Source organism: Zosterops lateralis (assembly GCF_965231275.1).
Source record: "Zosterops lateralis genome assembly, chromosome: 23".
Lineage (NCBI taxonomy): Eukaryota > Metazoa > Chordata > Aves > Passeriformes > Zosteropidae > Zosterops > Zosterops lateralis.
In genome coordinates, this window is record NC_139783.1 from 2,813,752 (window position 1) to 2,829,144 (window position 15,393).

The 15,393-nt window shown below is 55.4% G+C and overlaps 1 protein-coding gene across 1 annotated transcript; it reads left to right on the forward strand.

The window, feature by feature from the left end:
* Positions 1–2,559: 2,559 nt before the first annotated feature.
* On the forward strand, positions 2,560–3,492 carry LOC310918263 (olfactory receptor 14J1-like; the record flags this gene model as incomplete). The annotated part of the gene is made up of 1 exon (XM_083877119.1): positions 2,560–3,492. The coding sequence occupies one exon, from the start codon at positions 2,560–2,562 to the stop codon at positions 3,490–3,492; it is 933 nt and encodes a 310-aa protein (XP_083733245.1).
* Between the last annotated feature and the right edge of the window lie 11,901 nt (positions 3,493–15,393).

Here is a 15,393-nt window from a genome sequence, read left to right on the forward strand (position 1 = left end):
TCCTTGCATGGTTCTGCCTTGGGGAAGGGGAACGTCCTTGGTGACACCTTGGCCTTGGCACACACTTGAGGAGATTGTCTGTTTTCACTGGGGATACTCAGGAGTTTTAGATTGCTTAAAAAAATAAAAAAAGAAAAACCCTATGTTGGCTGAGTGCCGCCAGTTTTTCAAGCAAAGCAGGTCCCAGGTGAGTGAGGAGAGACAGGATGGGGTTTGGAAATGTACAGCAAGGTTGTCCACACTGGGCCAGAGCTCAAGGCACAGCTTCTCTGAGCAGGGCAGACCTCCTTGGGAGAGACTGTGGATCAATATCAGTCACTGAACGCATCAGTCACCGCTTCTCTAAAGAGAACAGTAATAAAATACCTCCTTTCAAATAGAAATATGTATTTCTTTGAAGCTCTTGGAAACTTTTCTCCATAACTGCAGGAGGAAAACTTCCTAATGAACTGCACCAGAACAGAGGGAAATCAAGGCACAGCCATGGTTTGTCAGCACTTGTTTGATCCTAATGAGTCCCGTGGTGCATTTGGAGTTGAGCCCTGGAACCTCAGGGCCTGAGAGGAGATTGCACAAACCTTTCCAGGAGTCAAAGTCAGGAGAAATACCCAAAGTGTCTGGAAGCATTAATGGGTCCCCCTGAAGTCCATCCCCAACACAGACTCCTTATGGAGTCCTTGGAGGTGAGACTTGGAGGCCAGGATTGCACAAAAGCTTCTCAGAGATTCAGTGTGGGAGGGAAAATCCAAAGTACCTTAAACACCTTGAGTATCTCAAAGCATTAATGAGCCCCACTGAGTGTCAATGCAAAGCTCCCAAGGGACTCATTAAAGCAGATAATTGGAGGCCAACTATCACACACAGCACTCAGACTCAGTGTCAAAAAGTAGTTCCTTAATAAACTTTGAGTACTGTGAAGTGCTAATGAGCCCCACTGAGTGTTGTTACTGACTCAGAATCCCAAGGGACTTGTTAAAGTAGATAATTGGGGCCATGATTGCACAAACCTCTCACAGAGTCAGTTTTAAAAGGGAAACTCCAAGTACCTTAAAATAACTAAAGTATCTCTAAGCATTAATGAGCCCCACTGAGTGTCATTACTGACAAACCCTCTCAAGGGACTAATTACAGCAGATAATTGGATTGCACAAACCTCTTAGAGATTCCAAGGCAAAAGCAAAACCCAAAGTCTTTTGAAAAACCTGTCATCACTGCCTGCAGTTCTCTGTTCTGCCTGGGGCCTGGGGACACTTTCTCTCTCCTGTCCCTCTGTGGGACCCATTGAAACTTCAGAAAACTTTGGAGCTGGATTCTGACTTGGAGCTCTTAAGTGGTTTCTTCATCTCCCTCTCAGGGACTGATGTTCAGGGCCTCAGCACAAGCCCCGAGAGGGTCATTAAAGTCCTTGTGCTGTGTCTGTGCTGTTGAGCTGGGCTGGGCTCCTGGCACAGAGGCAGCTCCTGGCAACCAAGAAGAGCTTCAAAACCACATTTCTCTTGATGAGCAGCTCTTCTCCCAGCCCAGCAGGGCTGGGGCACTGCCTGCAGCCACCCCGGGCACAGCACACAGGCACAGAGAGCTTCAATCACTCAGGGCTGGGAAGGGGCTCAGAAGTGCCTGGGGGAGAATCACTCCCAGCCCTTGGCACAGGAACCTCTGGCTGCAGGACAATGCAGCTGCAGCTCCTGCAGTCCTCTCCTAAAGCTGGAACATGCCAATGCCTACAGACTCTGTGAGTACATTCTCTGCTTCTCTCCTGTGTAGAGCAGCCAGGGGTGCCCAGGGCTGTCCTGCAGAGCAGGGTCCTGCAGCCCAGGGCGCTGTGCTGGGGCAGGGACTCTGCTGCCTGCCAGGGACAGCTCTCAGCCAGCCCTGGGAGCTGCTCCCAGCACTGGGGGACAAGATCTGGGTGGAAGGAGACAGCTGGTAAGGCTTGGAAGTGTTCTCCTTGTGTAGTGAGGATGCTGCAGTGTTCAGGACTGTACTCAGAATTATATATAACTCCAGAAAATTTCCAAGTACGTTATTCAAGGAGCACAGCAAGGCAGGGGCTGCTAAAACAAGGAAATCTTGCATTTTAATCTACTACTTTGGATAGCCTTGATTGGAAATTGCACATATATATTCATCACTCAGTTCAGGGTTAGAAAAATAAAACTATTTTCTCTCAGATCTTAATAAACCAGGCAGTGACAGAAATCAGCACAGGGCCCCTTGCAGGCAGCACCAGAATCACTTTTCCAGCCTCCTCAGGGTTGCTCTGATGTTGCCATCAGAGCCTGCAGAGCCAGAGCTGCCCCTGGGCAGTGCCTGAGCTGGGAGGGCTCTGCAGGGCAGAGCTGAGCCCCCAGGGCTGGGCTGGGCTCTGGCAGCACTGGCAGGGCCCAGCCCTGGGCACAGGGAAGCAGCTGCAGGCAGGGACAGCTCCAGGCAGCAGAGCCCTGGGCAGGCACTGGGGGGAAAGTGCCACCAAGCTGGGCTGGGATATTCAAAGTCCTCTCCAAACTGAACTATTCCATGATTACTCTTTTTACAGATCCCCATACCAAGACACCACAAATGTCCAACAGCAGCTCCATCAGCCACTTCCTCCTGCTGGCATTGGCAGACACGAGGCAGCTGCAGCTCCTGCACTTCTGCCTCTTCCTGGGCATCTCCCTGGCTGCCCTCCTGGCCAACGGCCTCGTCATCAGCGCCGCAGCCTGCGGCCACCACCTGCACAGCCCCATGTTCTTCTTCCTGCTCCACCTGGCCCTCAGTGACCTGGGCTGCATCTGCACCACTGTCCCCAAAGCCATGCACAATTCCCTCTGGGACACTAGGGACATCTCCTACACAGGATGTGCTGCTCAGCTCTTTTTCTTTCTGTTCTTTATCACAGCAGAATTTTCCCTCCTGACCATCATGTGCTACAACCGCTACGTGTCCATCTGCAAACCCCTGCACTACGGGACCCTCCTGGGCAGCAGAGCTTGTGCCCACATGGCAGCAGCTGCCTGGGCCAGTGCCTTTCTCAATGCTCTTTTGCAAACAGTCAATACATTTTCCCTGCCCCTGTGCCATGGCAATACCCTGGGCCAGTTCTTCTGTGAAATCCCCCAGATCCTCAAGCTCTCCTGTTCACGCTCCAACCTCAGGAAACTTGGGTTCATTGCAGTTAGTGCCTATTTAGCACTTGGGTGTTTTGTGTTCATTGTTTTCTCCTATGTGCAGATCTTCATGGCTGTGCTGAGGATCCCCTCTGAGCAGGGACGGCACAAAGCCTTTTCCACCTGCCTCCCTCACCTGGCCGTGGTCTCCCTGTTTGTGAGCCCTGCCCTGTTTGCTCATCTGAAGTTGCCCTCCAACTCCTTCCCATCCCTGGATCTGGCCCTGTCAGTTCTGTACTCGGTGGTGTCTCCAGCCCTGAACCCCCTCATCTACAGCCTGAGGAACCAGGAGCTTAAGGCTGCAGTGTGGAAACTGATGACTGGATGGTTTCAGAAACATTAAACTGCTGGCCTATTTCTGCAATTAATTTGTAATAAAAGTATTCTTTGATAATTCTTGTTGATTTCATTTTGGAGTTCCTCTTTGTTTGTTTTACTTCATAATTCTTAACCAGAAAGAAATGTCACTGTTTGTGCCATTTCTCATTTTATTTCTCTCGACCATCCCTGTGGCCACAGACTGTGTCAATGAGGGGCTGTACTCTTGGTGGCTTTAAAGGAACTCAAGGATCTCCTGGGCAAGTTTTCTGCAGAGATCCCCTTTTGTTCCCTTCTGTGCAGCTGCAGCAGCAATGTCTGTGTGCAGAGCTGGGGGCAGATCAGGGCTGGCACAGCAGCTGTGCCCAGGAGCAGCAGCCCTTGGTGCTGCCAGTGCTGCTGCCGTGGCCCTGCCCCGCTGCCCTCCTGGCCCTGGTGTTGCTGTAGGGCCTGAGGGCTCTCGGGGCTGGGCACAGGGCTGGGGGTGGCAGTGCCGGGGCTGCAGCAGGGACAGGCCAAGGGCACTGCTGGGGCAGCGCTGACGCCTCAGGGCAGGGCCTGGGGGCTCCAGGCTCCTTGCCCAGGCTCTCTCCAGAAGACGCCCAGGCCATTGCTCAGCACAGAAAAGCCCCGGGAGCAGCCCCAGGCTGGCCCTGGGCAGGCTGGGGGCAAACAGCAGGGCTGGGGCTCTGCAAGGGCCCTGGGGGAGACAGGCAGGAGCAGCAGAGCAGGGGCTGATCCATCCCCACTGCGCTGGACACCCCAGGGCAGCGTCCCAGAGCGTCCTCATGCCCCTGCCAACAACATCCCCCCTGGGCAGCCCTGGCCTCTCCCCCAGCTCACACAGGGGCCGCATCCTTGCAGGCACAGACACGGCAGCACTGCCTCAGGAGCCCCTGTTTGCACTGCCCAGAGCAGGCCTCAGCACCCCCATGCTGTTGGGGTGGGGAGATGAACCTGAGGGAGCACAAATGCCATCAGCCCCTGGGGCCAGGAAGGGCTGGGCCACAGCAGGGAAACCACTCAGCTTTGGTGTGGCCTCTCAAGTCAGCTGTTGGAGTCCAGGGCATCCCTCTGGGCACCCTGGATGGTCACAGACCTCGGTAGAGAGGCCTGGGACTCGAGAAAGAGAGTCTGGAGTCTGTGCAGGGGGGTTTTGCCTGGCACAGAGCCCAGGAAGACACAGTCTTTGATTTTGGTCCATGTGAAAAACATCAAACACAAAGAAGAATTGCAAGTCACAAATGTATGACAGACAGTAATGTAGTTATCACTGTGTAGAAGATTTTGTAGTTTTGGGATTTTTAGAATGTAGATGCAAAGAGACAAAATGGAGATTTTAGGGTGGTGCCCTGGGTTCTTCTTCTCCCTTGGCATCCATCTTCTGCAGTGATGTGGGCACAAAGTAGTATCAGTGGATTGGGTCAAAGTAGAAATGACTCTGTTAGTATAGGTGATAGGCATTGGTATGAAATGGTAAATAATAACCATGTAGTTATCTGTATAAAGGCAGAGTGACCTCCCATCACAGGGGGAGTCACATCGTGTCTGAGCTCCCGTGAACATCTTGGCCAGACACAGAGAATTTGTAAGATAAGAATTAATAAACAACGCGAGAAACCAAGAAAACCAAGACCTTGAGACTCCTCATTATTCTCACATCACACCAAGCTCAGCACAGACAAAGACTCAAAGCCTTCAGAGGTCAGGAGGGAAAAAGACTCCCTCGGACCCACACAAACCACCAGCCTTGGAATCTCGGGAAGAAAGAAACCATAAAACCTGAGATTGTTTCAGATGCCTCTGTCCATGTCCAGCTCCTCACAGCTGAGTCCCTAAACATGCACAGTGGTTTATAGGCATTTATTTTCCCCTCCAGTTCACTTGGAGGTGATTTTGGGATCCTTTAGAGGAACATCTGACCAGCCCCTGTCCCCATTCCATTTTATTCTCTCCACTTTGGTGTTGGCCTGCTGGGTTTGACATGGAAATTGGTAGTGTCTCCCCATTCTTCCCTCCACCCCTCAATTGTAACATGTATTAAACCCTGCAAATGGCCTCATTTATCTGATGGGGAAGATGTGAGGTGGAGAAAGTTAATAGGATTTTGTTTTCATGAACATTGTGATAGTAAAGAAAAATGTTTGTCATTTTGGTGTGGTGGTGGGTGCTGGGATTTGGGGTTTATTTTTTGTTCTTATTATTCATTAGTATTACTTTTCATTGGTAAGACTTTTAAATCTTACACATTATTAACTATGGCTGGATGTCACTCACTGGGAAAATTCCCTTGGTTTTCCCACCAAGATTAAACTGTACAGTCAAATCCAAGTAGCCAGTGGATTCTAAAGATGGAAAATCCTGTTAATGGTGGGTTTGGTGTGGTTTGGAGCTGGGGAAGGGTCTCATCCCCTCCCGGAGGTGCCCCAAGCCCGCTCTGCTGCCACGTCTGCACTGGCGGCCCCTCAGGGCTGCCCTGCCCTGGGGACATGGTGGGACCCCCCTCCTGCCAGGGCTGAGGCTCCTCATGGCCCCTCACAGCCCTTCATGGCCCCACAGAACCTCTCCTGGCCCCTCATGGCCCCTCACAGCCCCAGGCATGGGGCTCCTCCCAAAGGAGGAGGGGTCGGGCCCTGCTTGTTCTCCTTTCATTTCGGTCCCTTCCCAGCCCTGAGGAAAGAAAGGCTGCAATGGAGCCTTTCCCCAGCCTTTCCCTCTGGGTTCATTGCGGCTGAAGCTCTGTGCTGGCGCTGGCCCCAGCGCCAACATCCCCGCAGCCCCGCAGGCCTTTGGTGTCCCCCCGTGTCCATTCCCTGTCCCCGAGTCCCGCCCGGCTCTAGCAGCAGCAGGAGCCGCAGCGCAGCGGGCGCCGGCCCGGCCCAGCCGGGGCTCCCGGGCAGGAGCAGCAGCAGCGCCGGCCCCTTCCCACCTGCTCCTGCCTCGCCTTCCAAGGCCTTTGTCCACCTCAATTCGGCACTAGAGCAACAATCACCCACCAACAGCCCTGATTGCTCAGGGCCCGCCTGTGCTGCCCTGACCCAGCCTGCAGAGAAAGAAAGGATCGGCTTCCAGCGCTCTTTTCAGCACTGTTTTACTCCCCCTGAGGTGACAGCAGGAGGTGCTGCTGCCTTTGCCTTGGCAATTGTAGATCATGGCTGCTCTTGCCCCTCTTTTGGTTGCCACTTTGATTTTATCAGGAAAACTGCAATTGCCCTTTTTGATCAGTGCCACCCAGAGGTGCTTTTATGATAGGAAACTCTGGCATCATGAGCAGCAGATCTCCAAATCTTCAAAATTCCGTGAGCACAAAGTTAAGGAGAATTAAAGCTACACAGGCCACATTTGCAGCACTCAAACACAGCCCTGTTGCTGCTGCTGCTGCTGAAATAGAATCAACTGGCAGAGACCATCACAGAAATTGCCTCTGCAATGTCAAATAAAATGAAAAAATCCACCAGGAGAAAGAGAAACCAGAACTCCTTGACTCGCTTCATTGCTTCCTCTGAGCAGCAGCAGCAAGTGGAGATGGGCAGAGGTATTTGCAGCTGCTGCTGATCCCAGCTGGAGCCCAGCCTGCTGCCCAGGGCCAGCGGGAACCTGAGCCCAGCCCGGGCAGCTCCCGCAGTGTCGGGAGCTCAGCGCAGGCGGGGCCAGGCCCAGAGCCCCGGGCACGGCCGCCCATTGTGGGGCAGCGGCGCAGGCGGAATGTCCTGCGGCCCAAACCTCCTGCTCCTGCCACACAGCAGCGCCCATCCTTCTCCCCCTGCTCCTCCTCTCCCAGCACACCACCAATTCCAGTTCCCAGGAGCCTTCCCAAGACAGGGCTCAGGCTCCTGTTTCAGCCGGAGTGTCCCTGCAGAGGAACAGGGCATCTTTCAGGCACTTTCACAAGCTTATGTTTCCCATTTCATGTGGTATCAGGGATGAAATTGGCCTTTGGCCTTTTTCAGAAGGACAAACGCAGAGGGAATGGATTAGAAATGATTAGAAAAAATGACCCTTCTTCCAGACAAAGTTCACTGAGTCATTTTCTATTGCATTTCTCCTTTTCAGATTCTTTCAGTCATCTCCTCAGAGTGGTTGAGCTTGTTCTGGTGCTTTTCATGAACTGATTGTGCTCTTGATTTAGATCAATGCATGAGATGTAGAATCATCTACACTGAACACAGAAACAAAACTCCCTCTGTCAGCCAATTTTCATGTTCTAGATCACTTTCCAGGTGTCCATGGGGATGTTGGAAGGATTATCACACAACTCTCCCCTCCTGGCTGCAGCCTCTGGAGATTCTTTCTCTGCATTCAGCCAGGCTTGTACTCTCTAACAACTCCTGGTACCCTGGCATGTTTTTTAGGGTAGAACAGTAAAAATGAAAACTTTAAAGTGGCACAACTCCCCATTCCACAAGGAAAAAGAACAAGCTGTAAAGTTCTCCAAACATTTGTCCTGCTTTGCTGCAAGAGTTGTGCTGCACTCATGGTGTGGAAAGCCAAGAGAAGCTGCAACTGGTGGCACATCTTGTGACAGAAGCTGCACCTTATTCTCCAGGGAAGGTTCTTAGAACGAGCAGACAGGACTGTGAAGATTGTGGGAAAACTGTAACAGCTTTTAAGAAATTAAATTAAAATTAAAGAACAATCCATGATAGTCTTCTCTATTTGTTTCTATTCTCCCTTTCTTATCTTGCAATATTTCTCCATCCCATTCATTCCAAATGGATCTCACTTCTAAGACTGATGACTTAGCCAGATTTAGACACTGTGAAATACCATGAGCTACATCCTGTTTGCCTTCCCCTGCTTTTCTTGGAAAGCAATGCTGGAGCCACAAGTGCAGTGCTTGGGTCAGGTACAAAATCTGCATTCCGGGAATGTGCTCTGATAATGTCTGACCCTCAGCAGGGACAATGCACAGCAGCAACCAAGGGGATTCCTCTGCCACAGTGCAGGAGTCAAGACTCTGGGTCTTGGCTCAACAGGGCAAAGTTCCCGTGTTTGGACAGGCTCAGGGGCTGCCCCCGAGGAGCGCGGGGCTCAGCGCTGGGCCGAGCGGGCAATGGAAAAACGGACATGGGGACAAACGGCCCCAGGGCTTCAGTTGCAGCAGTTGCAGCAGCAGCAGCGGCAGCAGCAGCAGCAGCAGCAGCGGCAGCGGCGGCAGCGACAAAAGCAGCAATTTATTGAGTTTCTCCTACCTTTCTTCTCCCTCTCCTGCAGTCCCACGCCCTCTCCCAGTCTCCTCCCGGTGTCCCCCTCCTCTCCCAGTCTCCCTCTCCCTTGTCGGGCCGGGCAATGCCCCGGGCCCACCCCCGGCCCCGGGCGGGGCTGCCCCGTCCCCATCCCCGGGCGTCCCGCCACGGTCTGGTCTCTGCCCGGCTCTGGCTGTACTGGCGGTGGCGCTGCTGGGCGGGGATCAGTGCCCGGGGCTGGGGCAGCATCGCCGCCCTTTGGCTCCGCCTGCTCCGAGCCCGGCCCCGGCCCCGGCCCCTCCCGGACCCCGCCGAGGGCACAGGCAGAGTGGCCGCTCCTGCCGCCTCCGCTGCGGCTTCCCCGGCCCGAGCTCCTCCGCTCGGCAGCGCGGCCGCCGGCCCCGACCCGGCGCTGTCGGGTTCCAAGGAAGGAACCCCTGGGGATGCCCAGCCCGGGGCGCTCGGGGGGCACTCGGGGGCCGTTTCTGGCCCCGGGCCGAGCGCTGACAGCCGCGTCTCGCCGGCAGGGAAGGCGCAGCCGGGCTGCAAGGAGCAGTACCAGCTGGGTTCGCTGCTGGGGCGCGGTGGCTTCGGCAGCGTCTTCGCGGCAACGCGGCTCTCGGACGGCGCCCCGGTGAGCGGTGGGGCCAGCGGCAGGCACAGGAGGAGGAGGAGGAGGAGGAGGAGGGGGAGGATGGGGCTGGGCAGGGCGGGCAGCGAGCTCAGCCCGCTGCTCCCCTTGGCTTGCAGGTGGCCATCAAAAGGGTGCCACAGAACCACATCCAGCACTGGGGCGAGCTGGTGAGTGAGCGGGGCCAGCGGGAGAAGCCGGGCTGTGCCGGGCGGGGATGAGCCCATGCCCTGCAGGGTGGAAGCTGCCAGGACGCCTCGAGGGGGGTGATGTGGGGCCAGCAGAGGGTGCAGAGCATCCCGGGCTGGGTAAAGGGCTGCCCCAGCCCTGGCACGGCCTCAGCCCCACTGACGGCATCGTGGTCCTCCCGCAGCCCAATGGCACCAGGGCACCCCTGGAGGTTGTGCTGCTCGACAGGGTCTCCACTGGCTTCCCTGGGGTCGTCCAGCTGCTGGAGTGGCGGGAGTTCCCCAACGACATTGTGATGGTGCTGGAGCGCCCGGAGCGGTGTCAGGACCTGCGGCACTTCATTCGGGCCCGGAGGTTCCTGTCCGAGGAGGTGGCGCGGGAGCTGTTCCGGCAGGTCCTGGAAGCTGTGCAGCACTGCACCAGCTGTGGGGTCCTGCACAGGGACATCAAACCGGCAAACATCCTGGTCGACCTGGCCACTGGGCGGGCCAAATTGATCGATTTTGGCTGTGGCACCTACCTTCAAGACACAGCCTACACTCGATTTGCAGGTGAGCCCAGGCAAGAGTGTGCTCCCAGTTCTGGACATCTCCCTTTTGCTGCCAGTCATGGCACTGAGACTTCAGCTGGGTTGCTTTTGAGCAGGGGTGTGGGGGGGGCAGCTTCCAGCCCAGCTGGCAGCCTTTGCCAGCCACTCTGCCCAGGACTGGGACTGGGACTGGGGCATCCAGCCCGACAGAAACGCCCATGGGTGAAGGTAGCAGAGAGAGGTGGCCAGAACCTGAGCACCAGCCAGTTTGGTGTGCAGACAATACAGGGCTTGGACTGCTCTGCCCACCTGGTTTGCTTTGGGATCATAATGTTTTTGGGGGCAATGCAGGCAGGGAGGAGGAAAGTATGGTTTTTCCCCAGCTTTGAGTGGGTTTTTTCTTGTCACAGTCAGGACTTTCCAGGGTTTCCGTTGCCCTCTTCCAACACCAGTGGCTTCTCTTCCAACCCCAAGTTTGTACACAAGTCCCAGGTGCTGGCAAGAGGGCAGTGGGTCACACCATGTGCCACTGGGGCAGCCCCGACATGCCCAGGGATGCTGGGGCCAGGCTCTGGGAGCAGCAGCATCCCCCTGATGATCTCCATCTGTATTCCATAGGAACACCATCCTACAGCCCCCCGGAATGGACCCACTTTGGCTGGTACTATGGCAGGCCAGCTACCATCTGGTCCCTGGGCATCCTGCTGCACCAGATGGTCTGCGGGGAGCACCCTTTCAGGAGGGGCCAGAAGATCAGCTGGGACCATCAGCTCTCGCTGCCACAACGGCTCTCTCAAGGTGGATCCTCATCTCTGGGCACAGGGGAATACCAGTGCTGGGAGACAGCAGCGGGGCTTGTGAGCATCCTGCTCTGGCAGCAGCTGGGGACGTGGCACATGTCCTGCTCTCCTGCTCTTCTCCAAAACAGGGAATTGATGGGAAAGTTTAGGCCCAGCTCTGAGCACATCCAGCATGGCCTGGGCATGGGAATAGTGGGGCAAAGCTGACAGGAGCCTTCTCCAGCTCACCGGGGGTTTCTGGTTTCTCTCCCCAGAGTGCCAAGATCTGGTCAGGAGGTGTTTATCCATGCCTGACTGGGAAAGGCCTTCATTAGAAGACCTCTTGTGTCACCCTTGGATGCAGAATATTCATCGGCCATAGAAGAAGGGAGAGAGCCACAAGCACACTTTGATGCAGGGCCCTGGTAAGTTACAGCTCCACACATGCCTTGGCAATCAGAGGCAAAGAAACCCAGACTTTTTTGTGCTGCCTGTGTCACTGTGCAGGGGTCATTGGATGGGCCCTTGTGCTGGAGCTGAGCTGCTCTGCCCAGCACTGGTGGCTGCCATCCAGGCTGGTTTGGCTTGTCCTGGTTCACTGACAGCTGGAGCCCTGGGCAGAACCCTGACAGCCTGGTCTCACCCCCAGGGAAGGAGAAGGAGCCCCTGGAGAAGCTGTACCAGGTGGGGCTGCTGCTGCTGGAGACGGTGAGAACGACACCAAGGAGGACAAGCTCTTCCTCGTCCTGGCCACCACAAGGCTGAAGATGATGGACTTGGATTCTGGCACCTTCTTCAAAGCCAGGCTCCACAGCCAATTTGCAGATGAGTTCACACACAGGGGGATGCTCCCAGATTTGGGCATTGCACAGCCTGGCCAGGAACCAAAGGTTCTCCCTTTGCTGGGGCAGGTGCAACTGATTGTTCAGTGGGCTGCCAAGCTGCTTTTTGTCAGGGCTGGGACCACGGGTTGGGGTGGTTCCGAAATAGGAGTTGGCTCCTGGCCCTGCCAACAGCTCCCACCACCCACCGTGCCCTGGGCTGGGGCTGGGGCAGCCAGCCCGACACAAACAAAGGCCCATGGTGGGAGCAGAGGTGGGACTCCAGAGCCTGTCCATGGGCTGCTTTGCTTTGCAGGCAAGGAAGGGCTTGGGCTGCTGCACTCCCCTTGTTTGCTCTGGGATCACCAGAACTTTGCAGGGGGGGGCGGGACAGTGAAGAGGGGATGGGAGAAAGCCTGGGCTTCCCTCACCTGTGGGTGGGTTTCTCCCCAGCATGTAGGGGTTGGGCCTTCCTCAAGCCCCTGACAGCTACAAGATCTTTTACCTTTTTTCTTGTTTCCCCTTTTTGTCTGTAATCTATTCTCAATAATTAGTTGTTTGTTTTTCTAAAGGAAGCGTTCTAGGTGGTGTCCAGTCTGGATCAGGAAATTCTTGGGACCAGCTGTGGCGTGGATGGGCCGTGCCCCTGGAGAAGGATGAGGACATGGTTTGGGAGCAGCTTTTCCTAAGGCAGCAGATGGCGTGAGGTGGGTCCACATCTTCTTGGCGTGGGTGAGACAAGAGGTTTTGGGGGATGGCAGCGAGCACAGGAGCATCCTGCTCTGGGCAGCTGCTGAGGGCTGGATCTCCCCTGGCTGGCTGCAGGCTGGGCACATGTCCTGCCCTCCTGCTCTGCTGCCAAGGGCAGCAATGATGGGCAGCTTTGGGCCCCGCTCTGAGCACGGCCAGCACGGCCTGGGCACCGTGGGGGGCTGGGACAAGGGCACAGGAGCCTTCAGCTCACGGATGGTTTCTGGTTTCTCTCCTTGCAGCCGGGCTCTGCAGGTGCTGAGGGTGCTCTGGGCTCTGCCAGGGCTCTGCTGGGCTCAGCCCTGGGCATGGCTGGGCTGGCTGTGCCCTCACATGGCTCTGACACCTTTGCATCATTTGAGCCCGCTCCGAGCACAGCGCCTGAGCTTTCTGCTTTTGCAGGTGAGTGAGACTCTCCTGCAGGCCAAGAGATTGCAGTTAGGGGTGCACACCCAATTGGCAAGAACCCAGATGCTACACGATCCCAACTGAACACCCGGATCTCCACAGGATGTTTTATCTGCCCTACTCCTCTCTCCTTTCTGGCTGGAATTGTGCAATTGCACTTTCTTCCTCCTCTAGAAGTGCCACGAGTGGGCCAAACCTGGCGAGGGGGCCGTGTTCCTGAGGCAGTGCGGTCTGGAGTTGGTGGATGAAGAATTGCCCTTCTGCATTTGTACACCAGAGCAAAAAGCTGTAAGTGGGATTTTCCATCCTTAAGTAAGCCCTGACCATTTCAAAAGGAATATGCACCTCATTCACAGGGTGAGAAGGAAGGCCATCCTCTAATGGATTTGGGGTTTGATGGAGTTTAGATTCCCAGTCCTGCTTGAAGCTGGAAGGGTACAAGCAATTCCCTATTGCTTCAATCACAATTTAAAAACAATGTTGAAAACAGTCCCCAAAATCTTTAAAAGAGGCTGCTGAGGTCAGTAAGATGGGTCCATGTCATCAGCACATTCACAAACTAAATACCTGAGTTCTCTTTTTCAAAAGATCAGTTACCTCTTAATGCAAAGTTACAGAAGATATTCCACTAAAAAGTTGGAATATCTTTTATGTACATTTTATGTACAATTTTTTCTTTTTCTTTTTTTTTTCTTTTATGAAACAGATAACATGTCCTATAAATGTCTTTTGCTGCTGGTTCCCGTGTGGAGCAGCTCCCTTCCCGCTGGCTGAGCTGCTCAGGCAGAGCCCGGCAGCTCCTGGCCCTGCAGGGCTGAGGCTTTTCCCCATTGCTGGGCACAGACTGATGGAGCAGCACTGCTCAACACAGGGACACACAGAGGGAGCAGAAGCAGCTGCCTTTGTCCACCTGCAGCTCCAAGGCCCAAACTGTGAGCAGACAGGGCTGGAAGAGCCTGGCAGGCTCCCTGTTTGCTGTGCTGCCCCACTTGTGCCCGGCCCAGCTCTGCGGGAGGCAGAGGGAGAACAAGGGGCAGCTCCCTGCCAGCCCCAGCCCAGGGACCCCTCCAGCCCCGGGCCTTGGGGCACTGTCAGCACCTGCTGCTCCAGCCACAGCTTCTGCTGGCCCTGACAGCAACCACCAAACTGTGCCTGATCCCCAGGGAGCAGCAGCAGGGCCTGGATCTGATCCCTCACCCTGGGGCAGGGCTGGACAAACGACCCCCACAGCAGCAGCAGCACATGGAGCTGACTTTCAGCACAGCCTCTGCCACTGTTCCCTCCTGTGTGCAGGGGTGTCACAGCAGCCTGAGGCACCTGGGAGCCCTCAGGGCCAGCAGGGACTTGAGATGGCAGCCCTGGGCTCCTGGGGGTTGTGCAAGGAACAGAGGTGGGGACTCCCTCTCCATGTGGAGCTTCCTGATGGAAAAGTCTGCTGTGACCAGGCAGCTCCAGGGGCAGAGAAAGGAGGGTCTGGACACTGGATCTGTGCAAGTCCCACAGTCCTGGGCAGCAGCCACCGAGCCCCAGGGGAACAGAGGGCACAGCAAGAGGGACAAAACCCGGCAAGGGCAGAGCCTGGAGAGAGCCAGAGCTGGGAGCAGGAACAGCTGCTTCATTGCACTCTTGGAGAAAGCTCTGGGCTGCTCCAAAGGGCTCAAATGCAGGAAGGGCAGAGAGGGACATCAAACAATGCTCCTGCTTCCACACCCTCCCCTCTCAGTGTCCCAGAAGGAATTGCATGAACTGTATTCTTCTCTCTGTGTTGTCTCCTTCAGTGTGAGCAGCTCAGCACCAGGAGCTGAAGGAGCTGAAGCCTCAGGCCACAGGAGCTGAGCAAGAGGAGACTTTCTGAGCAAATGAATGCTGCTAATGTGGATCCAGCTGAATTCAGCAGATAAAATCATGGAATCACAGAGTCCTTTCTGTTGGGAAAGACCTCTGAGCTCACCCAGCCCAGGCAGTCCCCAGCAGTGTCCAGCCCAGCCCTCAACCTGAAGTCCCAAAGGTCCCTGAAGTGCCAAGGCTGGACAGGAGGCCTGAGTGAGGCCTGAACAACCGGCCCTGAGCCAAAGGTGCCTCTGGATGGACCTTCCAGCCAAAGGTTATCTTTGTATCTGCTCCCTAATGAAATATCCCTGATCATTAGCCTTGTGTTAGATGTATCCACTCATTAGTGAAACATGTATTGACCTTCCTGTGTTTAGGAGACAGACAAGGCCATGAAATGTGACATCTGGCCTTGTTTGGGGCTGGATGGGCAAAGTCACCTCCCCTGGTTCCTCCTTGGGCCCTGGCCAGGCTTTGGGAGGAGCCAAGGAGGAGGATGAATCCAGATGTTGCCACCCTAGAAGTGCTGTCAGTTTGTTCATTCAGCACCATCAGAGCTGGGCCCTCTCCCAGCCAGGCTGGAGCCTCCCCTGTGGCTGGAGGAGCTGCAGGAATTCCCAGTGTCCAGGAGAGGCTCTGCAGCCCTTGGCTGTGACAGCTTCCCCCAGCTGATGTGTGGGTGTGGGTGCTGGGAAAGGCTGAGGGGAGCTGGGGATGGATCTTTCTCACTCCCTGCGGGCAATCCTTGGTGGGGATGATTGGGTGCATTGCTGAGCTGCTCCTCCTGTGCTCCTTTGCTGCTT